The sequence below is a fragment of the Blennius ocellaris genome (assembly GCF_963422515.1).
Source record: "Blennius ocellaris genome assembly, chromosome: 22".
Lineage (NCBI taxonomy): Eukaryota > Metazoa > Chordata > Actinopteri > Blenniiformes > Blenniidae > Blennius > Blennius ocellaris.
The window spans coordinates 15,386,475-15,411,622 of NC_137671.1; the positions used below are offsets into that span (position 1 = coordinate 15,386,475).

Sequence of the window (25,148 nt, forward strand, 5' to 3'; positions counted from 1 at the left end):
ACAGTTAAAAAAGAAGAGGAATTCTCTGTCTTGTAGCAGAGTTCAAACAGCAATACATGGACTTCTGGGCGGTTTAACATGCAATTGAGGATGCATTTGTTTCCGTATGGTCACCCAGCTTGTTTGGTAATAAACAGGAAATGTTGTTGGTTGTGTCAAATTCACAATCAGTGTGATCGTACTCATAATGGCTTTGAATAGTGAACAAAATCAGCTTACACATCACACAAGATAAAAATGGTCTGTCTCTTAATAATCACTGTAAAACCAAACACTGCATATGACGCTTTGAGGTATTTTGGTTTAAATTGTTCCGGTAATGTTTCCGCCAGGTTGCTTACTTATAAAAGCTTTCTCATCACAGAGAGGTCACAAGCTCAATCCCTGCAGCTTATACGTCTATCAACCGCTGTGTGTTCAATCAACCTGGTCTTGAGCTCCAGGCTTTACTCACGGTACCTCTTACTGTACCCAGTGTAAATAAAGCCCACTGCCTCAATGTAGGAAACAAAATTGAAGTGAACCCTGATGACACTCTCTGAATGACCGAATCCCAGTGACTGTATGCTTTCCTGTAATTGCCCCGATGGTATGTGCTTTGAATACAACACCCTCTGTCTGCCCACAGGATGTGACACATAAAAAGTGGGCTGCGAGGCGGCCAGTCGTGGAGGGTCTCCCCTCGGTGCAGCGAGGCTCGTTCCACAGAGCACCATCTGTGTCGCGGCTGTGGAACTTCAGTCTCACAGCGATATTCAACATATCTGAATGTAAGGAAGAGGAAAAGGAAAGCAGACCAGATTTTTAAGAAAAGATAACGTTGCTAAGGCGACACGACGTTGGTGAAAGTCCATATTTGTATACAGTAACATGCAATATCGATTTGGTTTTGTTAATATTGATATTAAAAACAAGTATAGTTTCGTACTCAGTATTGAAGTGAAGGTACATTTATTGACAGTGCTATTGAAAGATTTTGAAGGGTAGCCAGCCTTTCCTCTGACGATATCTTTGATTGTGGTTCAAGATGTGGTTAAACAGTGTCGTCAGTCCATCAGACCGCCCAGATAATCTTCACTTTCACAAGTTTCCCCAACACTGTGATTGCTGCTATGATCAACTGCAAAAAAACAGCCAATGGAAAAGCACTAGAAAATGACAAAACAACTAAAGGGTCACTAAAATAATAGTTTGCAGATTCACAAGCAGGTAAAATACTGAACCACACATTACAATACATTTTCCCCTCATGCAGTCCTGCCAGCAGAGCAATACCTTCTTTCTCTCTCAGCCTCTTATTTATTTCTTGAAGGCACTACAAACATATAGGTTGTTGTAAAAATAAAATGGTTGTAATGTTGTACACTAAAAACCTAAAAACTACTACCACCTTTTTGCATGAAAACTATGTTTCTGTAAGACAAACTGCCCAAAGCCTAGATTTAAACAACTTCAGAGATTTCTTCTTCTTGACTATATTAATTTATTGAGACAACTTGCTACTTTTTCTTCCTCTAGTCTTCTGTATCAACAAGTTTCCCCAAATGTTTCTTGGCATCTCACATCCTCCACTCTGGATGTGTCTGTGCTGTTGCTCCTGTAACTGGCCATGTGTTTCAGGGAAGAAGAAGAAAAAAAAAAAAGAAAACGCTGCCCATCTTACATAAGTGCACTAATAGCTGGTTTGGAGAGTCGTGGGTTGACGGAGCCCGGTGATAACCACCCTGCTGAAATGAGCAACATCGCCATTGTTTGGTTTTGCGGACCCAGCGACGACACGGACGGACCAATTCCACAGAACCCGCGTCAGCCGCCAGGCTGCAGGGCACAAGAGTGTGTATTTTGGATTAAGCCGTCGTCACCCGGGTTAAAGTAATCACGCCATGTCTCTTTTACTGACGACACGGTCCACGATATCGCCACTTCTCATCTTGTGACCTGCGGCTGAACCTCCGACTGCCATTTGAATTTGTGCAACATGTGGTGCCGTTTAGTTTACACTCAACACATCATCTGCCAAAGATCTACCGGGCTTTGGGGAGGACGGCGAGCGAAGAAATGACCCAGTCTAGAAGAGCATATAGCAACATGGCAGCCGACACTGCCAGGGGAGAGTCCGTCCTGCACATCGAGTGATTAGTTGGAGAACGATTAGACCTCGTCAGCACGAGAAATATTAGCATGTTACAATAACTTGGATTTGAATCATGTCCAAGGCCACGGTCACATATAACTCTAGTCAACGCTCCAGAGCATCAGGCAGCAGTTCCCTCGTAGCCTTTTGTTTAAAATAGTGCACTGGGTTGTTGAGGGGATGTCCTTTTGTTAAAAAAAGCTTGTTCCATCGTACATTTATCAGAAAATGAAAATAACATGGCATGTAAGCTATGTCTCATAAGCCCTCCACTGGAATGATGCTCAGTGACATTTAACTCAAACATTAGATATGAACCTGCAGGGAATGGCTGCTGCTCACACTGGTAGTTACAGTCAAGACAGATTTGATCTCGTTTACCCCGAGACGCTGTAATACCACCAACCCCGAGAAGACAAGGCAGCTCGTCATAACAATGACCTTGTAAGATCTGTTTCCACTTAACTTCAGGCTTCAGGAAGGGAACTGGAATACGTTACGTCTGTGTACATGCAAAAACAATGCAAACTTTTGGGAACTTTGTTCGCAGCATGATGGTCAGTGTTCTACTCATGAGGGAGAGTATCCCAGATACGAGCCGAGGCCTTCCTGTGCACTCTGCAGTTCCTCCTGATGCACGCGTGGCTGTTTTATCTGTGTACTCCGATTTCATTCTACAGTCCAACAAAATGCGTGTGCGTGTGAGTGATGGTCTCTCTGGTTGCCCTGTGATGGACTTTTGTTTCGGCCTGTCCACTCTGCCTCCGCCCAGTCAGCTGGCCAGGCTACCCTCTGTTGGGTGGGGCTGTTTAGAAGAAGGATAGATCGGGGGAATTAAGTCCCCCTGACCATCCTGGAGAAGGAGTAGTGGTGTGTACACCTATGTGATTTGGCTCTATACCAAGACCTTCACCAAGACCAACAAACGTGTGCGAAAAAGACTTTGTTCCTTTGATGAGGTCAAACATGACTAAATGTGGCTCAGGTGGAAGAATCTCTTACATGTTTCCGTTCCATCAAACTGTTGAACAAGTGTATAATCTGCTTTTACGCCCTAACGGAGGCTGCAATTATGTCTGTAAGACACATTCTATATATAAACAACAATAGGCAGTTAAAGTGGGTGTTATGTCAGGGTGTTGTAGTGACTCACTGCACTGAGAAGCACACCCCAGGAGCTCGTGGCAGTACAAGAACTCCTCCTGCAATTGAAAATCCTGAGGTTGGAACCATGCTTGCGTACATATTTGGCCGATCCTTCTTAATTGTGCTTGGTGCTTTGGCAAGCCGCCCATCAGGACTCGATCGGGACAAGTTGTCTGGTCTGCAAGCTGGTGTGTTTGCTAAATAATTCAGGTGAAACGTAACACTCACAAGCTGATGTTGCCAGCTGTGAGAAGATTTAGCTCGAAGCTACAATTAACGAAGGGCTCCGTAAAGCTGATAGCCAGCTTGCAAAGAAAAAAAATAAAAGAAATAGTCCAAATTATAGCACTCGCATGCCTCGAAGATTAAGTTTATATGAGCTGGTTGATAGTCACGTTATTGTCTCAAGAAAAGCACAACAGCCCAAAGGGGACCAGGAAAACATTATTGTATTTCATGCCAGTGAAGCTCATATTGAAGGATATTACAGACATCGCACATATACTTAAAAATTCTAAGAAGTCAATGGTGTCCCGTAAAATAGAAAATAAGGGGAAAAGGCCCAATTAAAAAAAAAAATGCTATTTTTATTAGTCACAAAGGCTGGAGGGATGGTTTAGTGGTTAAAAAGAAAAAAACAAGTTTCAAGGAACTCTCTTGTCCACCCACTTTCAGATCACATGGCTTGTATGAAGAACTTTAGAGAGAAGTGAGCGGTTTGACAGGGCGTGGATATGTGGACAGTTATGAATGACAAGTACGCTGGGTGCCAGCAGAAGTGCCGGCATTCATCTCATTAACACTACGGTTGGAACGAGTGGATAATAAAAATGCACGTACTCAATGACAGTTGCAGAAACCCATAAACATCACACTTAGTTCTCAGTTACACGAGAAACACTTAACAGCTTATTGACCAACTAAAAGAAAAGAAGTTAAAGAGAGTTTTATGAGTAATATTTGCAGAAACAAAAAGGTCCAAACCCTACAAGCCCCATCTTTGCTGCTCTTGTCCATAAAACACTTCAAGTCGCATTGTGCACTGCCTCTGGGAGTGATGATTTTTGCACAACATCTTTAAACTCACTACAATTTTCTGAAACTCACACACACACAAAAAAGGGACACGCAAAGTCCATTAGACTCAGAATCCGACTTATTTCAGAGTGTGTTGTGTGCCTCATTTCAGCAAGAGAAGCTTGTCAAATTGTGCAGTTTTGACCCAAAGTTCCACTTTAAAAGCCAGGACAAAATGTTATGAAATGGCCCGAGAAAGAATGTTGCAAGCTCCAGCAAGCAGCTTGTATGAAGTAGGGAAGTAAGGAGTGTGTGTGTGTGTGTGTGTGTGTGTGTGTGTGTGTGTGCGTGCGTGCATGTTTGTTTGCGACTCCAGGCAAAAGAATGAAAAGTTAACTATTGTGATGCTGATTAGTCCGTCTAGCAGCAAATCAAACAGCAATACAGTCAAACAGACAATAATCAACCGATGTGAGACATGAGGCAGATTGTAAAGACAAAGTAAGCCTTCCATGTGTTTGTACATGGGTCCGACTCCCAGCACCGCGTGTTTAAATGAATCAGAATGAAAGACATTACACTAAAATAGCTATTGAAATGTTATCACAGAAGTGCCATTCCTTATGTGGCTATTTCAGCTATTTCACAAGCCTGGGAGAGGTCCTATTCTGAGTCCATGGTTGCAACACAATAACATCCAGAGATGCAGGGAGGGAAATCGCAAGACTGTGGGTCAGAGATGATCATAAGGCGGAGGAAGGGTGACAAAACAAATGACTTTACATTACTAAGAAACGAAACGTGGATCACGTAGGAGTTGAGATGAAGGAACAGAGGAGGGGAGAAAACTTCTCAAGCTGACCTTTCCCGTTTATTAGAGACACTGTTAAAGCTCCAATGTTTTGCTATTAAGTTGAATCCATTTTGAAGCAGTTTCCTTTCATAATATGTAAACTGCTACTGCAAATCAAGGTAATGTGTTGCCTGTGGGAGGATTTATCATTCACTACAGTGCAAATCTGCCCAAAACTTTTACTTTAAAAAAAAAAAGAAGAAAGAAAAAAAGCAAGTCTTCCTATAAATATTTTAATGGAGCTTTCTAACATTACACCACCACAAAGCTATGTGCAGTAATCCAGGGAACCTGAGGCGATAATTCATGCCATTAGGCTGAGTTATGTGGATATTGCCTGCTTGCTGGATGTGGGGAAGGACAATGCATGTGAGCAGCCTCCCTGCGAGCTGAGCGGCTCCAGCGAGAAGAGAGAGAGAGAGAGAGAGAGAGAGAGAGAGACAGAGAGAGAGAGAGAGACAGAGAGAGAGAGAGAGAGAGAGAGAGAAAAAATGAACATGTCCTGTTTTCTTGTCATTTTAAAGAGCCAGCAGCCGGTGGTGTGTCTGTGCTGTGGGAGACAATGCTAGGCCGCCATGTAAAGCCTGGAAATGGGAGGAAGAGGAAGAGGGCAGTGTGGCCGCCCCAGCCTCACCTCCTGGGGGATACAGGGAACCGGGGGAAGGGGGGGGGGGGGGGGATTACGGAGGAAAAAGGTGGAGATTTTTTTTTTTTTTTTTTTTTGAAGGGACATAACATTTGACCCACCATGAAGTCGCTGCCGAAGTTGTCCTCTCCCCTCTCCTCGTCCCCCTCGCTCATGGCCTTCACCCCCTGGATAAACTTTCTCAGGATGCCGGCTTGGTCCATCTCTGCAGTCCGCCTGGAACGGAGCCCTTCCCCGTGCGAGTAGAAACCCAAACCAGCTACGGGAGGGGGGGGTATTCTTCTTCTTCTTCTTTTTTTTTGTAAGAATAAAACAAAAAGAGGACACCAGGGGCTGGGTGGGGGATAAATAAAAATAAATAAAGCTTCACGGGTCCTCCCAGAGAGTCATCGTCGGTTCACAACAGAGCACCTTCTCACTGATTATCGCCCCATGTTGTTTCTTCTTTCTTCTGGACTGTTTTCACAACCACAGCCGTTCGTCCCACAGAAAAGCGGCGGCGGCACAGGCTTCTTCACCGGGGAACAAGTTTACAGCGGTGCCGGGATATCAACTGTAAACACCGGGCTCTATGAGGAGGGAAAATAAAGAGGGGGAAAAGAGATAAAATCCGGTGTGTGGTCAGTCTTTCTACCCCTCCCTGTCTGCCTCAGCTGCCACATTCACACACTGCTGCTCGCTACTGGGGGAACATCCGGATTGGGCGAAGCCAACCGGGACCCGGGCCCGCCTCTTCCAGGACAAACCGGCCTCTGATAGGACGGCGAAGCCCAGGGCTTGGAATCCGATTGGCTGAGAGGAGATGTCACTCTCCCAAGCACCGACCTCTGATTGGGTGGAGTGCGCATCTGTCGTTCTGACGTCAGAAGTGACTACATCGGAAACGTGAAGCTTAAATTGAATTCAATAAATAAATAAATAAATAAATAAATACATGTGTAATCTGAATACAGAACTCTAATTTCTATAGATGATTTCATGTCTTTCCTTTAACTTTAATTTTAAATTTTGTTTTTCTTTATAATGTTCATGCGTCAATCAATAATATCCATCCATCCATCCACCCATCCTCTATAATGCTTAATCCTGTGCAGGGTCACAGGTTGGTAGAACCAATCCCAGTTTACTCCGGGTGAGGGCAGGATACATCTTGGGCATGTTTCCAGTCCATAACAGAGAAAACACAGAGAGACAGACAACCACAAACACACTCACAGTCACATCGAGGGACAGTTTTAGGTCAACAGTTCAACCCACCTGCATGTTTTCATACTGTGGGAGGAAACCAGAGAACATAATGCTACCAAATACTCCAGCATAAATAAAACATTTTCAATAGAATGATCTGCTATTGCCAATTTTTTTCACTGGAGTTGTATGTGATTAGGAGATGTAACATTACAGGGACACCAGAAACACGATTCTAGAAACTAATGGGCTCTAATAACATCAAGATGCAGCAGCAACAGGGGGAAAAAAATCACATCTTAGCATTGTGAGCTAAATAACATAGTGTGTAAAATCCTGCATGCTCAGGACTGCTGAAGTCATGCATCCTGTGAAGCAACATACCTTTGCCAGTAGATGGTTTTTGTAAAGTGGAGCACTGTTTTCAAAAGGGAATTTCAATTTGTTCATAATACATTTTAAAAACTCTTAAAACAAGAGGAAAAAAAGTGTGTTTTTGATGTTTATAGTTACTCGGATATTGGTCCACTTTCTATACAGTAAATGAGTCCAACAAATCTGAAATAAGAGAGAGCGAGAGAGAGAGAGAGAGAGAGAGAGAGAGAGAGAGAGAGAGAGAGAGACTGGGGCACAGGATTATTGCATTTACTGTAATAATTTTACATTTACATAATCTGTGGATGGATGGATGGATGGATGGATGGATGGATGGATGGATAGATAGATAGATAGATAGATAGATAGATAGATAGATAGATAGATAGATAGATAGATAGATAGATAGATAGATAGATAGATAGATAGATAGATAGATAGATAGATAGATAGATAGATAGATAGATAGATAGATAGATGATGGATGAGTGGGGGATAATACAAGGACCAGGTGAAGGTCCACAACAGCCAACAGATTAATGGGTCAGATATGTAATCTGGATTAAGTTATTGCGTGAAATAGAAACAAACAAATATATCATCAAACAGTCACGCGGTTGCATAATTCTCTTGTGGGTGCTCGTGTGTGTTCTGCTGATGTGCTGTGGTTATGCAAATGATGCACACATGAAGCTCGACCGGACTGTAACCCTTTACCTGTGCAGCTCTTTATGTTTACTTCTAAATTACATATAGTAAATGAAAGGAAATACTAGAACATAGGATGTTATACTAATAATTAAGGTAGGTGGTTTAAATATATTTCTTTGAATAGCACAGGCGTCCCAAACAGATCGAACCTTTTATTTCAAATAAATGAAAATTATGTGAAAACTTGCTTGATCCTAACTGTACACATGAAATAGGTACAAGTTGAAGTATCGACATTTAATCACACGTTATAGTGTGTTACATAATCGTGTTTATGGACCCTGATTGGAGCATTTAGTTTGAATTTTAACAAAGTTACTGACATGAGGAGTAAAACAGAAAGCAAAAAGATGAAGAGAAGCACAGAGAGAAAGTGAATTAGGGGGATGGGAACTCAATAAACACTTATGCATGATAAACTGTTTTCCAATAGAGAGAGAGAGAGAGAGGAATCGAGCCGTTCTGTTTTCCTTTAGTCCCACCAGCGACAACAAACAAGCCCATCCATTCAGTCTGAATGGGAAAGAGAAAGAGTGGGGACACTCACTGAGCCAGCAAGTCTTTCACTCACACCTGCTTCTTTTTGCTCTTGTCTTCAAAATTATTCACTTGTTTTTCTTGTAGCTTCACTTTATTTTCTCTGCCTTCCTTTCCATCTATCATCTCCTCACTTAGCGCTCATGTGCTGCTCAATAGCAGAGTATTCAGACCTGGACTGCACAGTATCACTTGTTGGACGACTTGTTTTATCAGATGTGTTGGGATTTTTTTGGCACATTTTGAATGAATTAGAAAAACAAACTGTGTGATTTGTCTTCCAGATGTCACATCATATTTTAAGAAACACCTCGTGGCATTTTTTCCATCCCTTCCTTTAGTCAGCACAACTCTGGTTGCTGTGTACTGTATCTGACCCTGACCTTTGACCTCTACTGGTAGGGGGGGGGGGCGTCCAAATTTGACTGCCAGGATCGATTACATATCATATTATTCTGACCCCCGACTTCCGTGAGCAATTTCCTCTCAACATCATCTCCACAGCATGTCTTGCTTCTCGCTCTCTTATGCTTCCCCTCTCACACAGCCCCCCTGTTATGTCCCCCCCTCCTTCCTTCTTTCTATACTTCCTCTCTTCCTTTCCCCTCCTCTGTTTCTGGAATGTGCCGTTCAGAAGCAGCTGAGTGGAGGAATGTTGCTGTAACAAGCCCGTGCATAACCCTGAGTAGGTAGGGAGGCTCCCACACACACACACACACACACACACACACACACACACACACACACACACACACACACACACACACACACACACACACACACACACACACGTCGTCATGCCTTTTGATCCCGGACGCTTCTGCTCTCTCTCTCTCTCTCTCTCTCTTATTTTTTGACTCTGTCTCACAGTTGTACCTTCAGTGCAGTGGAAGTATGAACATGCATGCATGTTTGAGAACATGTCAAGATGTGTATGTCTGCACTGGGGACACATGCCGAGAGAGAGAGAGAGAGAGGGAGAGAGAGAGGGAGAGGGAGAGAGAGAGGGAGAGGGAGAGAGAGAGGGAGAGAGAGAGGGAGAGGGAGAGGGAGAGGGAGAGAGAGAGGGAGAGAGAGAGAGGGAGAGGGAGAGAGAGCGGGAGAGAGAGAGGGAGAGGGAGAGAGAGAGGGAGAGAGCGAACGTGAACCTGCCTGTTGCGGTAAGTAGGGTGAAAATGTCTGCCCCCAGGGTGGAAGAATGACTCAGTTGCATGTTACACAACCGCACCATTCCCCCTCCGTTGTGTGCTTGAACAGTGACATATGAAGCATTATAAATGAACGCACCAGGTGAGCAGAGTGAAGGAGGAATGAAAAAGACTGCAGATGCTTTCCTCCAGCTGATGTCTCACTGGATGAGGGTTTCCATCCCAGGGTGACAGAAATGCCCCCACGGGGCCGGAGGCGGGGCACTAAAGGGTATGAAAACAATGCCAAACATATCCCGCCCGTGGCTTTCACGGACATTATATCCCACCGTCACCGAAGCCTATGAATCAAAGCGTCAGCGCCTGAAGTGGAAATGTCTCGGGGCGATACGATGTCATGGGGGCCCGACGGCTCACTGTTGGCTTTTCCTCAGTTTCCAACACTTTAATAGAAACCTGGACTAAATTTAAACTCCTATACTTTAAAATCCCAGCACATACTTTGATCTCAGATTACACTGAAATATAGACTTGAGGTTTTTGTGACAGAGTGAGTCTGCAGGAAATGAATGGAAGTCAATGTGAGGCTTAGTTTTACATTAGTCTCTTCACTTCACTCAAATCAACTTGGATGTACAAACACAGATTAGCTTTCAATTGTAAAACTGCTCGTTTATCAAACCTGGATTCTATTCTGTAATTAAATTAACGAATTGCCAGCCCAAGCAGAGCACGTGAAACATAGTTGAGTGTGTAAATATGTAAGATTTTCCAGCTTGGGTCAGTGTGACATCACAATCAACAACAATATTGAAGACACAAGCAAAAGCAGAAGTCGCCATGGTGGGATTTAAAGTAAATAAAGTGTGTGACACTGGGTTGATCACTTTAGAGCTTGGTGGGTGTTTGTGCAACATGTGTGGTGGTGAGACACAGTCTACCCTCACAGAAATCCTGCTGATGAAGAAAGACAGACAAGTCTTTCTTCATCACACATGATTCACATGATTAACATTTTTTACGATTTGAAATCTGAGTTACAATCATTACTAAGCATTGCTTAATGGCTTCTTAGACATAAATAACCTGACGTGTGACCACCATGGCTCAAAAAGCTGAAGAGCCTGCAGGGTTGGGTTTTTTTTATTTGTGTAGTGGCGCCATCAAGTGGGAGAAGTAAGAAGTGGCTCAAGGGCTTGAGTCCATTCACACCAGAGCTGTGTAACACTTCAGGAGACACATTCAGCCTCAGTTCATCTTTAGTGGGCCTGACGGGTGAAACAGTGCCATAATAACTTTAAATCTAAACCAATGGTTCACAAAAGAGTTAAACGATGTACCTCATTAGAAATACAGTCACCTTTCTCTCTCTCTTTTTTTTTTTATTCTTTATTTATGAGTTCTTTGATTTTGACACAATAAAACATACAGAACATTGTAGAACAGGGAGTGACCAGTAGATAACAATTAATTCTCAATTAAAGAAAAGATAACAACAATAAAGATGAGAGAGAGACAAGAAAGACTAACTTTAGTCTACATTCTGAGTATGTAATTGGGCCTTTTTGCATTGGTGTGTGTCGCCCACTTACCCCAACATGCGTCAAACCAGCCATGCTTATCATGAACCAAAGCAGTCAACTCTTCCATCCTATAGATTTCCACTGTGGTTTCCCACCATAATGTTAAAGTTGGTATGTCCAAGGATAACCATTTCTTAGTTATAGTTGTTTTGCCCTAAACAAACACTTATCTTTTTTTCCCCAGTTCTGTGGTACACATCCAAAAAACATAGTTTTCATTTCAAAGGCAAATGTACAGTTAAGAATTTCCTGCAGTGTTCCATGAATGTCCGTCCAGTATTGTTTGATGAAGGGGCAGTCCCACAAAATATGTGTGAGGTTTGCACGTTGATTTCCACATCGTCTCCAGCAGGCAGGGTGTTTCCGTCGTAGTGATTCTGAGATGGAGTGATAAAATACCTAATTGTGGTTTTCCACCCGAATTCTCTATCTTGTAGAAGCAGAACATTTGCACTGAGATTTACATATCAAAGTCCATTCATCTTCTGATATATTTACTCCTCTTTCTTTCTCCCACAACGCCTTGACATATGTAGTTGAGTGGGGCTTAATGTTTGTTAGACATGTATACAAACTTGAAATAATTTTCTTATTGGTGTTTCCATCATATGCATTTATAAACATTTTTATCAAATCCTTATTTGTCTCAGATGTTATTTTGATGTTTTTGTCTATGTAATGCCATATTTGGAGATATCTATAAAAATCCTGTTTTTCTAAATTAGATTTCTGTTTGACTATCTCAAAAGTAATTAATTTTCCATTTTCTATCAATTTATTTATTATTGTTATTCTTTTGGAACACCAGATTTTAAAACGTGAATCCAATTTGTTTGGCTTGAAGTTGCTATATCTTTACCCAATTTATACTCTCTCACTACCTTTTCCCATACGGAGAGAGTGCATTTAACCCAAGGGTTGCCTGCTGTGTCTATATATTTTTTAATGTCTGGGTCTGCAAGAGTAGCTTGAATTGGGAGGGGGAAGGTTTTCTCCTCAATAGTCTTCCATTGAGCGCTGTAAGACACATCGCACCAGTTGATAATCGTCTTAATCTGTGCTGCCCGGTAATACTTTGTAGGGATGGTACTCCCTGTCCTCCTCTTTCTTTAGCCAATTGCATTGTTTTGAAGTTGATCCTTGGCCTCTTTCCACTCCATATGTAACGGGATATCATTTTGTCCCACTCATTCAATTGGTTTTGATCAATTTGTATAGGTAATGTCTGAAACAAATATAGTAGTCTGGGCAAGACATTCATTTTAATGGACTCTATTCGTGAGTGTCGGCTGAGGAAAGGGATCAAATTCCATCGTCTTATGTCGTCTACTAATGTCTTATTTAAACAGGTGTAGTTTGCTTCAAACAATTTGGATAGATCCTTTGGTACAGTCACCTTTCTCAATAATATCGTGTCACTGCTGATGTGTTCATCGAGAAACGAACTGCTTATAATATCAAGAAACATGCCCATACAGAGATCATTATGGACCTCAAAGACAGAATCAATTTATTAACTCGCGACTGAAAGGAGATGTAACAAAACAGCTGTGATAAACTTAAAGAAATAGCACCCAGGCCACATTTTAGAGAGGAGTCAAGCCAGCCGTCCCTCGTTTCTGTATGGTGAAGTGAGTCGCTCCGAGATTTTTATGGTCGCTCGTATTCTGAACTTTATGGTAATGTCCAGGAGCAGAGTCAAGCTCTAGGTTTTCAAAATTATATATAGATGCTGTATGTATGTATATATATATATATATATATATCTGGGATAAAAACACAGCAGCAAGCACGTTGCATACATCCATTAATACAGTATATGATTACTGGTGCAGTTAAATGTCGGCACATTCGTCTCTTAACACATCAAAAGTTACTGGAGTAAGTTTTCACAAGGCCTCATATCCGGTGAGTGGGTCCCGCCATGTCACTTCCCAAGTGTTTATGTCGTCTACGTAACTTCCTGCATGTTCGGTCGGAACGTAACTGACTGTGGGTCAGCCTCCATAAACGTAATTCCCTCCGCTTTTGGTATTACACTTCTGGTAACGTCACTTCCAGTGCGCCAATTTGCGTCATTTCCGGTCATACTTCCGCCTTGCACCATTTCAAGATGGTGGTGACCGGTAAATTAGTATGGCGGCGCCCGCAACACCGCCATCTTGGATTTTCCCACTGACATCACTTCCTGTATGTTGCTTCTATTTACTCCACTTCCTGTGCGTCAATTTGCATAATTTCCGGTCATACCTCCACCCTGCGCCATTTCAACTCAACTCAACTTTATTTATAAAGCGCTTTAACCGGCCGTAGCTGAGACAAAGTGCTGTACATTGAAATAAAAATATAAGAGGCAAAATGAAAACATTAAAACAATAAAACCAATAAGATGGTAAAACAATAAACAAAACATAAATGGTTAAAACAATAAAAAACGAAGGCACTAAAACCAGAGCAGAGTATCACGCTGAGGTTAAAGCCAAAGAATAAAAATGGGTTTCAAGACGAGTTTTAAAAGTGGACAGTGAGGGGGCTTGTCTAACAGGGAGGGGGAGGGCATTCCAGAGGTTAGGATTTCAAGATGGCGACGACCACAACGCCGCCATATTGGATTTTCCCACTGACGTCACTTGCTTGAGGGCGGGGAAACTCGGGACGGCTGGCTGACCGGAGTTGTAAAGAGCAGCTGCGGACCGGAAGCACAGCTGGAGGAGCGTCAGTCGGTCTCTGCTGCACAAACAGGCCAGTGAGTTTCTGAGCGCCATGTCAGTGTGGAGCAGCTGGACGAAGGACAGCCAGGACATGTCGGCTGACACAGAGGACAAGAGGAGCTTTTGGAGGAAGCCCAGCAGCGCGTTATGGGTCGGAACAGCCCTGGTGGTGGCTGATGGGGTGAGGCTGTCCACACTGTCCTGGCTGATGGGGTGAGGCTGTCCACACTGTCCTGGTTGATGTGGTGAGGTTGTCCACACTGTCCTGGCTGATGGGGTGAGGCTGTCCACACTGTCCTGGTTGATGTGGTGAGGTTGTCCACACTGTCCTGGCTGATGGGGTGAGGCTGTCCACACTGTCCTGGTTGATGGGGTGAGGCTGTCCACACTGTCCTGGCTGATGTTGTGAGGCTGTCCACACTGTCCTGGTTGACACTAGTTGCTTCAGAGTTGATTCCAGTATGTTCAGTGAAGAGATGAAGAGGATTTTCACAGGACAGTGAAAATCCTCTTCAGACTGTATCTGCAGTGTGTTGTCATTGTCAAGCCCAACCTCCCTCACTTCTAGGTTTACCAGTTGTATTTGTTTGAGTCATTTTAGCAGTTTAAATGGCTTCAGTTCGTGGTTTTGAGCGGTTTTAGAAGTTGTCCTCTATTGTTGATTATTATTAAACAACCATTGACCTGCTTGTTGGTGAACGGGAGAGTTCATACTGAACCATGAGGGGTCCGGGTGAGAAATGTCCTGCAAAGCAGAATATTTCTAAAATCCTGTTTCATGTTGCCTCTTTTTTGTATAATTTGTCTATTTTCTTTACACCTTTTATGTTCACATATTTATGTTAATTTGTTTTCTACTTTATATTGGTGCACAAAGACAGCAGCACCTGTAAATCACCTTGGTATATGTGACATATAATGACAATAAGACTATTCTATTTGTTTACTAATATTGCCAGTTGCAGTCATATTTGGATGATTTAGACATTTCTTTTCACCATTTCAGTCGTTGTAGCTATTTTGAATTGTTTTTTTTTTACTTGTTTCAGCTCTATTAGCTGGTATAAGTCATTTTGCTCCCGTTTAGCTGAGCAGTTCTTTAAGCTTCTGTTGCAGGTCAGTTTCCCTCCACGTCTCAATGCAATGGCAAAAACACCACGATTGCAAAAGCAGACAATATAGACACAAAGTAGAAAGAAAGAAATGTATTAAAATGCTGCAATACATTTGTAAAAGCCACAGCATGGTGGTAAAATCTCTAATAGGGTTGCAGAAGTAAGTGACAGAATTGCTCAAGCGGCCGCATTAAAACATGATTGGAAAAGCCACAGCAGGATTGCAGAAGCTGTAAAATAAAGGAAAGTGGCACATCAACACAATTAAACTGCAAAAGCGGCAATTTGATTGTAAAAGCTGCAAAAAAAAAAAACCCAAACAAAAATCAAATCCCTCAATGTGATTCCAAATTATGATGACAGAAGTAGCAACTGGGACGGAGCGACACAAGACACATGATTGCAAAAGTCACAACATGAACACGAAAAGCTACAACACGGCAATAGAAGCTGCAAAAATGGCTGCAAATGTGACAAAGCTGCCGCCTGATAAACGGCGACATGATTCCATCTCTACAATACGCGTGCAAAAGCTCACGTGAATCCAAACACTGTGGCACAGGTGCAAAAGCTGCAAGTGGATTGCATGTTCCTGAGAGGCTTGTGTCATTTTATCATCAGTGTGATGGCTTTTGTATTCATGATTGGCGCTGCAGCTTTTGCTCACTGAACCATTGGGAAAAAATCAATTGTGAAAATGTGGTTCTCCAGGTCTGGTGTGCGGTGGTGACCATCCTGACGGCGACGGGACACCTCCTGGGCGACCAGAGCGTCCAGTGTGGAGACTTTCTCGAGGTGAAACAACACCTGCACTACTTAAATCCACTATGATTGAACACAGGCAGTTCAGTAAGAGTTCTTCCTCGAGTCCAGTCTGAAGGAAAACCAGGTTGCTTCAGGGACTCTACTTAATTATCCTAGAAATCTGTGTTTTTCAACCTTTGAGCCAAGGAACACTTTTTTCTTTGGAAAAATCTGGAGGCACACCACCACCCGAATATGTTAAAATGTGAAACTCTGTAGCCTCTATTAACAATATAAAGTCATTCTCATCAAAGTTTTATCAACAGGAATCAAATAAATACACAAAAAAGTATTTCCCAATTTCTTTTTTTAATATTTACTCCCTCAGTGTGAAACCTGGACCTGATTGGATGAAGAGCTGAGATCCTGGTTCACACCCAGATAGCAAACAGTTATTGAATCAATATTGAAATTCCGTCAGGCTGAAGAGTGAGATCAATGTTGTCAGAACATTGAAGCAACATTGAGTTTGCTCGCTATGATCAACATTGAAATAATGTTGAATTTTCAATGAACTCCGACGATGAATCAACCTTGTTTCAACCATGTTATTATCAACATTGAAATAATGTTGAATTTTCAATGAACCCCAACGATGAATCAACCTTGTTTCAACCATGTTATCAACATTGATAAATTACTATTAAAAGGCCATTTCAGCACTTTTAACATTCCTTTATTTTTTTGTGTGTCAAATAAAGCCAAAATAATCACTTTAATCTCCATTTAGTGAAGTTCCACAGGGGTCATGCCAAAGTCATCCAGTAGTGACATCACTGCACTGAAGGCAAGTGATGTCACTGCTGGAAAACCAAGTTTGGAGCAACTGCAGAACTTTAAAACCAAATAGAATCATGTGATTATTTCTTACAATCATAAAATACAGGGGAAGGGTGAAACATTCTGAAGTGGTTCATTAAGTATGCGTACAGCAGTGGCTCTCAAACAGTTTATACAGACTTCAATGTACATACTCCAAAATTGATTATAATTATGCCATTAAAAGGTAAATATTTGAAAATAAGTAGAGTGCTTGCAGATTTATTTTTTTTTTTTTAAGGAAACCAAGGTTGAGAACAGTTGCTTTACTTGCTGTCAGGCTGGGACTGGAAGCAGGACTCAGGTGCAGAGGATATCAGTAAAATGAGTTTTATTAAAACCAAAAATCCACAGTTGTGGAAAAAAAAGGACAACTCAACATGAGGTAGGGGTGGGGAGACAAGGGGGCGAACATCAGCATTTAGTCCCCATGGAACGCGTCAGTTCTGTGGCCTCTCATTCCTTGCCACGCCACCACTCCTCTCAGGTGCATAGCGCAGCCGCTTCTGCATTGCGCCCTCGTACTGCTTTTCAGTGAGCCTCCGGTAAAACTGACGAGCAGCCGCTGTGAGAAAGAAAGAAGGAAACACGGTACTTGTTATAAAAGCAGCAATGCACGCTCCATTCAAAAGTGACAAATGTCCAGTGACCTTTTACGTGCTACTGATTTTCAGGCAACCGTAAAGGACCACCTCACCTTCATATAATATATCCACACTAATGCTCGTACAAAAAATGCCACCATTTATGTCTAATCTGTCTCAAGAGCATTGGACAGTTCAGAAACCTGCCTACCGATTAATCACATCAAATACAGAACGACTAGACTTGTTAAAACCCTAACCCTAACCCATGTTAAAAGCTACAAGTTCTAATCTGAATAAATCTAAAAATACATTCACTATATGTAAAGCAAATAATAAAACGGGTTCGAACAATATGGTATGAAAGGTGCTGCTATTACTTGGCCAAGTTTAATGTACAGGAGTCCTCTTGTAAAACTGTAAAGAGAGGAAAACAAATATGAACACATACATATTTTATATTTGTATGTCCATGTGTATATATACATGACACTGCTGACAGAGCAGCTTAAAAGCCTGAACATATTCGCTGCCTCGTCTGCTGACTTCATGCAGGTCGCGGGTGGTTCATGCTGATGGCCCCATTCTGGACTCACTTTGCATTGCTCAAGATGGAGGATCCATCACAGCCGGCAGCTCGGGCCATGCGGTCAAACATTTGGCTGCACGTGCACTAACAAAGTAGGGCCGCACTTTAGGCCGTGCAAAGTGTGGCCCTACACCCTTCTTCCCACGTGCTCCAACAAAGTAGGGCCGCATGGCCTGAGCTGCCGACTGCGCATGGATCCTCCATCTTCCCGTCAGAACAATCACAAATTAAAAGCCAATAAAGATACCCAGACGGCTAAACTCCTACAATGAAACCCAAACTACTTTAGGAAATATGGAGAACACTGGGCAACAGAAGTGGGGATATTTTCGTTCATGTTATGAAACGAAGTGAGTCCAGAGTGGAGCATGGCCGCCATCATGAACCACCCGCGGCCTACGCCATGGCCATGCAGACGAGCATTGCGGTGTGTTAAGCCACGTGGCTTGCTCGTCTGCATGGCCATGGCGTTGCGCCCCCCCCCCACCCGACTTTCCCACCGGAACTCTCCGGACACCGGGACCACAGTGTTCGTTAGCAGTTGGGACAGTTGTCGACCGCATATAACGTTTGAGTTTCTACGATTTACGTTACGAGGGCGAGTTTAGCTAGCTGGCGAACAGCACATCGCTCCTACCTTTTTTTTTTTTTTTAATGAAACCGGGCAATAAAACTTTGCAAGCAAATACGCTCATGACAAGTATTTAACCTTAATGTTACACGGTGACTCAAGACTATTATTATGCTGAAATGCTGACAATGAAATATCCTCTTACCTTCCGAAATGATGCTGTGACCGCGCGCAACAATTCCTTCGCAGCAACGAGACCTCTTCTCCCGCAGCGATCACACCTGATTCTACCCACAATGCAAAGCGCGCATGGCGAGATCACGTGCGTTCTCACGATAATGAACATCGCGGGGCGGCGACATTAAGCTGCAATCTCCAGACAGTGTCCAGCCGTCTGCGAAGCACAATGTGAACCCGTGTGTGTGTGTGTGTGTGTGTGTGTGTGTGTGTGTGTGTGTGTGTGTGTGTGTGTGTGTGTGTGTGTGTGTGTGTGTGTGTGTGTGTGTGTGTGTGTGTGTGTGTGTGTGTGTGTTGAATCTTTGAACTGAACAATTTTACAGGACAAATGATTTTACACCAAATGTATAGTTTGTGGTCCTCATGGAGGGCCATGTACCAGATGCTCTGAGGTGTGCAGGCGCCTCAGTAGGTGGAGCAGCTGCCTAAAACTGCTACTGCCTTGATCTCATGAGATTTTCATTGCCAGCAAATGGAGCCTGGTCAAATATAAACCACATCATGAAGAAAATATATTATAAAATGATATGAATAATATTTCGATTTGGTGTTCCGTATGGGTGAAAATATCCAGAATCCCTAAATATCTGTTTTTGGATTCGGTCTAGAATGTGGACGTCCCTAAAGCATGTTTTTGTTGATATGCACCATATCTGGTCAAATACGAACCCACTATGTGACATGAAGACAAAATATTGTATACAGTAAACATTTTGAAGTTCGTCAGTATGTTCTATTAAGCCGGCTTAATAGAACATACTGACGAACTTCAAAATAGATATGGCCATATCTAATCACACATTTTGTTTCTGGAATATGGATCAAATACATGGCATATCATAATATGTTAATTATACAGTCTATATTAAATTAATGTATCACTCAAAGCCATAAACCGCTATAGATTTTCCAATGCATATGGTTGTGTTGACACATCTCATCAAATACGGATTAAGTATACAGCTCCTTTTGACTATGATGCAATGCGCAATACAAAAATATAATGATACTCTAATTTGAGTAGAATAATTGCAAGATTTGCAAAAGTATACCATATCAAAGTTCAACCTTGTGAAAGTTGACCTTGATTTTAAGGCACTTCTGGACCGGACATTAAATTCATGTCAGTTGTACCTGGTGAGTCACAGTCATCAGAATCTGCCCTCCATTTGTCTCAGCGTCATTTCTCGGCCTTTTAAGCCATAAGTAATAACAATAATAAAAAGTATCAGCAGCCCACATTGAAACCATGTCACATCAATGTAGAGATATTCAACATTGAAAATGCAACATCTAAACAATGTCATATCAATGTAGGGAAATTCAACATTGAAAATGCAACATCTAAACAATGTCAAATCAATGACAATTCTTCAATTGTTGAAATAGTAACTGTAATTAAACATTGAAACAACATCGCTTTTTCAACCTCAACCAAAAATAACCAATCTGACCAAAATCCAACGTTGAATCAATGCCTTTTGCTATCTATTCTTCCTTTTCAAAAACTTCTCCGTCACCGTCACTGACACAGTACTTTGATACAAGATGGGAGCAGGAGGTGGAGATTAACCACACTGACGTCTGTCACTTTCCATTTCACTGGCAAAGTTCTGTGCTGCCCTCTAGTGGTGAAGAGTATTTATACATGATTACTCTGCAACACACTGAAATTGGATACTTTCCCACGGCACACCTGACTATACCTCGCGGAACACCAGTGTGCCGCGGCACAGTGGTTGAAAAACACTGCTATAAATGCTGACTTTTGGCTGTTGATTATCTGGCAACATGAATCCTGAATGACATGTTTGGTTGTTCTGCTCCAACGTTGAGTGAGGTTGAGCGCCATCATGAAAAACAACAGATGCTAACAGTGATCTGACCTTGCAGTTTGTACCCAGGGTGCAAAATGAAGCCACACTCGTATGCTGGTGGTCCAGCTTCAATCTGCTGGTGTGTGCCTTGGTCCTGTTTGAGATTTGGAGGAGACGTGGTCACTATCTTATGGTATGTGGACCACTGACTGGATGTTCGGCGTATCCTCGACAAGGGAGGAGCGTAAAGCTTGAAACCACTCCGTGGCTCTCTTGTGCAGGTTGTGGCTGTGAGCATCGTCCTGGTAATTGGCATGACTTGGTCTTGGGTGATTCTCCACAACAAAGAGAACGAGGTAGGCTTTTTAATTTTCACGATAGTAAAAGGAGGTCCTGACAACTCATGCAGATTTGATGTGTGGAAGGAGCTTTTAAAAGGGGATTACAATTATTTCCATCACATAAACTACTTGATCACTTTGAAATACATTTTCACATTTGACACTTCAACTCATGTATTCATATGGTATTTAAACACACTAGCATTAACCTCAGATCCATGCTGTCAGGGTGAGTTTATAAAAACACCCATAATGCAACAGCTCTTTGGACATTCACTGTATTTTGTCTCATAAAGTCTCATTAAAATTGACTTTACGTTGACATTGTTGTCATTTTCAGGTTTTTTTTGGGGGGGGTGGGTGGGTGGGTGGGGGGGGGGGGGGGGTTGTTTGTTTTTTCCCAAAAATCTAACATTTCCATCATGTATGCTCTGCGCCATGACAAAAAGTCTAAATTTAAGGGTTATTATGGCCCGACTTTACCAGTCCCGCTCGAGATGAAACTGGACTAAAGTGTTTTGGATACCCGCTGGCCGACAGGCTAGCTGGTCGCACTAACCTGGGTTAGTTTAATTCTGCCGACAAAGGAGCCTAGATATCATGATATCATGATATCATACACAGATATCATGATATCATACACAGATATCATGATATCATGATATCACACACAGATATCATGATATCATACACAGATATCATGATATCATACACAGATATCATGATATCATGATATCACACACAGATATCATGATATCATACACAGATATCATGATATCATGATATCATACACAGATATCATGCAACTTGTAATGTGGAGGTCAACTCCTTCCACAAGCCTGCTTTTTACCCTCTTTAACCACAGTGAGTTTACCACATAGACTGTTGGTTTTCATTAGCATATGCGGACATGTCACTTGATAATGAGTTTTTCTTGCTCCGCCTCCAGGAGGTAAACGCATTTAAGCAAAGATACTTGGATCGGATGCTTGATGATGGCAAACAGACAAAAACGATCAGTGGCTGTGACATCATCACAAATCTTCACCGCTGGCAGACGGAGGTAAGGAAGCTGCACTTTGAGCCTGAGCAACATGCTGTCAACATATGTGATATATGTGTGTGTGTGTGTGTGTGTGTCCTCAGTTCAGATGTTGTGGCTTTGTAAGCCACCAGGACTGGAGGGGTTCGGTTCCAGCCTGCTGCCTGTGCGACGGCGAGGACGCCGTGTCTGGATGTGTGAGTAACTTTCCCCGACGGAACTGAACTGTGAGAGTAGTAAAAGTACGTCGTGCATGTTTGAATCCTGAATGTAATGTTTGCTGCTGCGTTTCAGATCTCGGTTGGGAGCAACTCCGTTCATGACAAGGTGAAATTCTGCCAAACGACGACTCGTCTCAGAAACACGTTACAGAGTTTGTACAGGCGGTGTGAGTGAAGCTAGAATATCAATAAGTTAACAAAATAATATAACAAAAGTTGAAATGAAAAGGCTCAAACAGAAGCACAATGTGTGTGGATGCTTTTGTTCTAAGTTACCTTGAAAAAAACAATATTAAAACAAAGATTGCTACTTTTCTCATCTGTTTAATAAACCTCCAATACATTATATTGACACTAATATTAAAAAAAAACACCAGGTTGCTGTTAGTGCAAACTTATAGAATTGTTATTTAAAATGTCACCCCTTACAAGACAAAACAGGAGTTTTATCTGCAAAATGTACAAAATATAAACAGGTCAATGTCATTGCTAAAGTTTTTAAAACGCTTTAGACCCAACAAAGCACTTCTTTGTGACTTTTTTCCTTTTTTATTTTCAAGTAACTTTTCATCCATTAAAGCAACACTTCATAATGTTTAACACAATAAGCTGGGGAACTGAATTTTTAAGAGTTCCATCAAGTTTTGAAGATTTGACATAATTGAACATGAGAATTTTGATGTTAACTAAGGTTTTTTTGTGTTTTTTTGTGTGTTTTTTTTGTGTTTGCAGCCTTGTCTTCCACCTGTGTTGTCGCTTGTCAATAAACGCAGCTCCCCGTTTTGGATCGTCACAATCATCTGGGTAAGACGTCACATTTATTCCCGTATGCGTTTTCAGTTTTAGTCAGCAGCATGTGACATTATCTAATGTCGGTTCTTTGCAACGCTAATGGAAATGCCTGTTGGATGATGCTTCTATTGAAGTCATGAAGAGACAAGGAAAGAGTTTGAGAACGGAGCGCACTCAGTGTTTCACTTCTCCGCTCTCTTCAGATAACCATCACAGCTGTTCCTACGGCCCTCTTCTCTCTGTTTTTCATCGGCTACTTCGTCATGTTATTTTACGTAAGTACAGCTGAGGAGTCACTCACAGGGAAAACGCAAAGCTTTCAGTGCGTCTTGGTTGTTTGTTTCCACGACGACGGTGCTCAGAGCCACTGAAACTATTAAAGAACACTCGGGCCCCGTCCCTTGTAGATGTGTCACTGTGCGTGTGCTCTGCGGCCGAAGTCAATAGTTCTTCTGCACATGCTCAGTAGATGGACGATAAGAACAATGTTTGCCTCCTCATGAGTCCCACTTCAGATTCTCCTGGGGCTCCTAGTGGACAGTCACCATAGCAACTGTGTGTGTGTGTGTGTGTGTGTGTGTGTGTGTGTGTGTGTGTGTGTGTGTGTGTGTGTGTGTGTGTGTGTGGTTTCAATGCAAAAACAAGCAACAGCACCCACTAGTGGCCCAAAAAGAACACTATGTGGTTTTGAGAGTTTCCGACATTTCCATGGAAACGGACATGGTTTTCAGAACTTTTGTGAAATGAAAACTGAAAAAAAAAACGACGTCGATGTTGAAACGTGGAAACGGGACCAAAATGACCTGCTCTTCTTGTCGTCACAGATCCGTTGCGAGATTCTCTGGGAGGAACGCGACGGGTGGTGTGCTTTTTGGGGAGAGAAAACAGTTCCAGTGGTCTTCATCAGAAAGAACAATAACAACCAAACAGATGGAGAAGAGGAGGAAGAAGAAGATGACTGGAAACATGAAGAAGGCAGCAAGGATGGTGATGTAGCCTTGGACATGGACGATGGATTGAATGAGGAAGGAGAAGAAGAGGAGCTGGTCAACCCGGTCCGGATGATCACTCTGCCTCTACTGTCGAGGCTGCAGGAGGAGCTGGACCCTCCTCCGGTCCTCCACTGGGTCACCAACGCGCCTTGCATGTGCATTGAACCTCCGTCTCGCAAGACAAAAGAGTTCTACACCGTCCTGATAGAGGAGGGGTCGCCACTTTTACCCTGCGATGCCGTGCTGGTCGACGCCAACAAACCCATGAAACTGTGTTATTGGGACCAAGGACACCGTGCATTTGGTTGTAGGGAGATTGTTTGGCCAAAAGCCAAAGAGTTTCCATATCCCAACTGACCATGTGAGAATGGATGTTAGCTAATCACACACTCGGGTTTATAGCCATGGATTGTCCAGAGCCAGGTTCAGGTTCAAATGTATGTTTTTTCGTATGGACAGTAATCAAATCAACCAATTTTGTATAATCAATGCAATGGGGTGAAGCTCTCCTTTTCTCTTTTCTTGTTTGTCCCTGGTTCTGAGTGGGAGCGCTTTCATCAGTCCACAAATAACATAGTCTCATATCGTTGCTGGGAAACGGCACAGCATTTACCCTCACTGGACGTCTGGTCATTTAATCCAAGTGGAGCAGAAGCCTCTGGCTCACTGCATCCAATGTAAACGACAGTAAATCTCCTGGACTTTGTGCAGGAAGGACGAGTATTGACCCTACTGATGTGTGCAGGAGGATTTCTCTTGTTGAAGGACCAAGTGTGCGGCTCCTGTAATGCAGAGGGGTCCATGATAATCTTCACATCAGGAACTAGCAAAACTAAAAAAAAGAATGAAAAAAAAGCAGAGAAATAGAGAATATGGGACTGTTGTGGACGTTAAAGCAGCTCTGCTTGTCATCACGTGGGCTGAAATACAAAGATGTCCGAAAAAAGTGTCACTTCTCCGACGCCAACGGAGAAACGAGGGAGCGGAAAAAGCTTGGACACCCCTGCACCTACTACTGTCACATTTAATGAAGATAAAACACTGAATACATTATGTTGTGACACATGAGAGAGGGACAATGTTAGAATCACTTTGGAGTGGATTTGTTTCCTGTGGACAATTTCTTTCTTCACCTATTTCTACGTTAAAGGGTGTGGTGATTTATTTTTGCCTTT

The 25,148-nt window shown here is 42.5% G+C and overlaps 2 protein-coding genes across 2 annotated transcripts in view; one reads left to right on the forward strand and one right to left on the reverse strand.

Moving 5' to 3' along the window:
- The window catches only part of LOC308146355 (tyrosine-protein phosphatase non-receptor type 12-like), a 42,027-nt gene extending 35,572 nt beyond the window's left edge, over positions 1–6,455 (reverse strand). Inside the window, 1 exon segment of the mRNA XM_080518130.1 lies at positions 5,898–6,455. Coding sequence (XP_080374256.1) covers positions 5,898–5,999 — 102 coding nt within the window. The 5' untranslated portion in view covers positions 6,000–6,455.
- A 7,664-nt stretch (positions 6,456–14,119) lies between these two features.
- On the forward strand, positions 14,120–25,130 carry LOC308146771 (uncharacterized protein). Its single transcript, XM_080518692.1, has 10 exons — positions 14,120–14,230; positions 15,876–15,959; positions 20,662–20,778; positions 20,867–20,941; positions 21,876–21,989; positions 22,073–22,165; positions 22,263–22,295; positions 22,922–22,993; positions 23,185–23,256; positions 23,806–25,130. Exons 1-10 carry the CDS (start codon positions 14,141–14,143, stop codon positions 24,328–24,330), a joined length of 1,275 nt encoding a protein of 424 aa, XP_080374818.1. The 5' UTR covers positions 14,120–14,140; the 3' UTR covers positions 24,331–25,130.
- Positions 25,131–25,148: the final 18 nt, after the last annotated feature.

Coding starts and splice junctions, on each gene's coding strand:
- LOC308146771 (XM_080518692.1), top strand. CDS start 14,141: ATGTCGGCTGACACAGAGGACAAGAGGAGCTTTTGGAGGAAGCCCAGC. Junction 20,942..21,875: donor TCCACAACAAAGAGAACGAG/GTAGGCTTTTTA, acceptor CTCCGCCTCCAG/GAGGTAAACGCATTTAAGCA. Junction 22,166..22,262: donor AGGACGCCGTGTCTGGATGT/GTGAGTAACTTT, acceptor GCTGCGTTTCAG/ATCTCGGTTGGGAGCAACTC.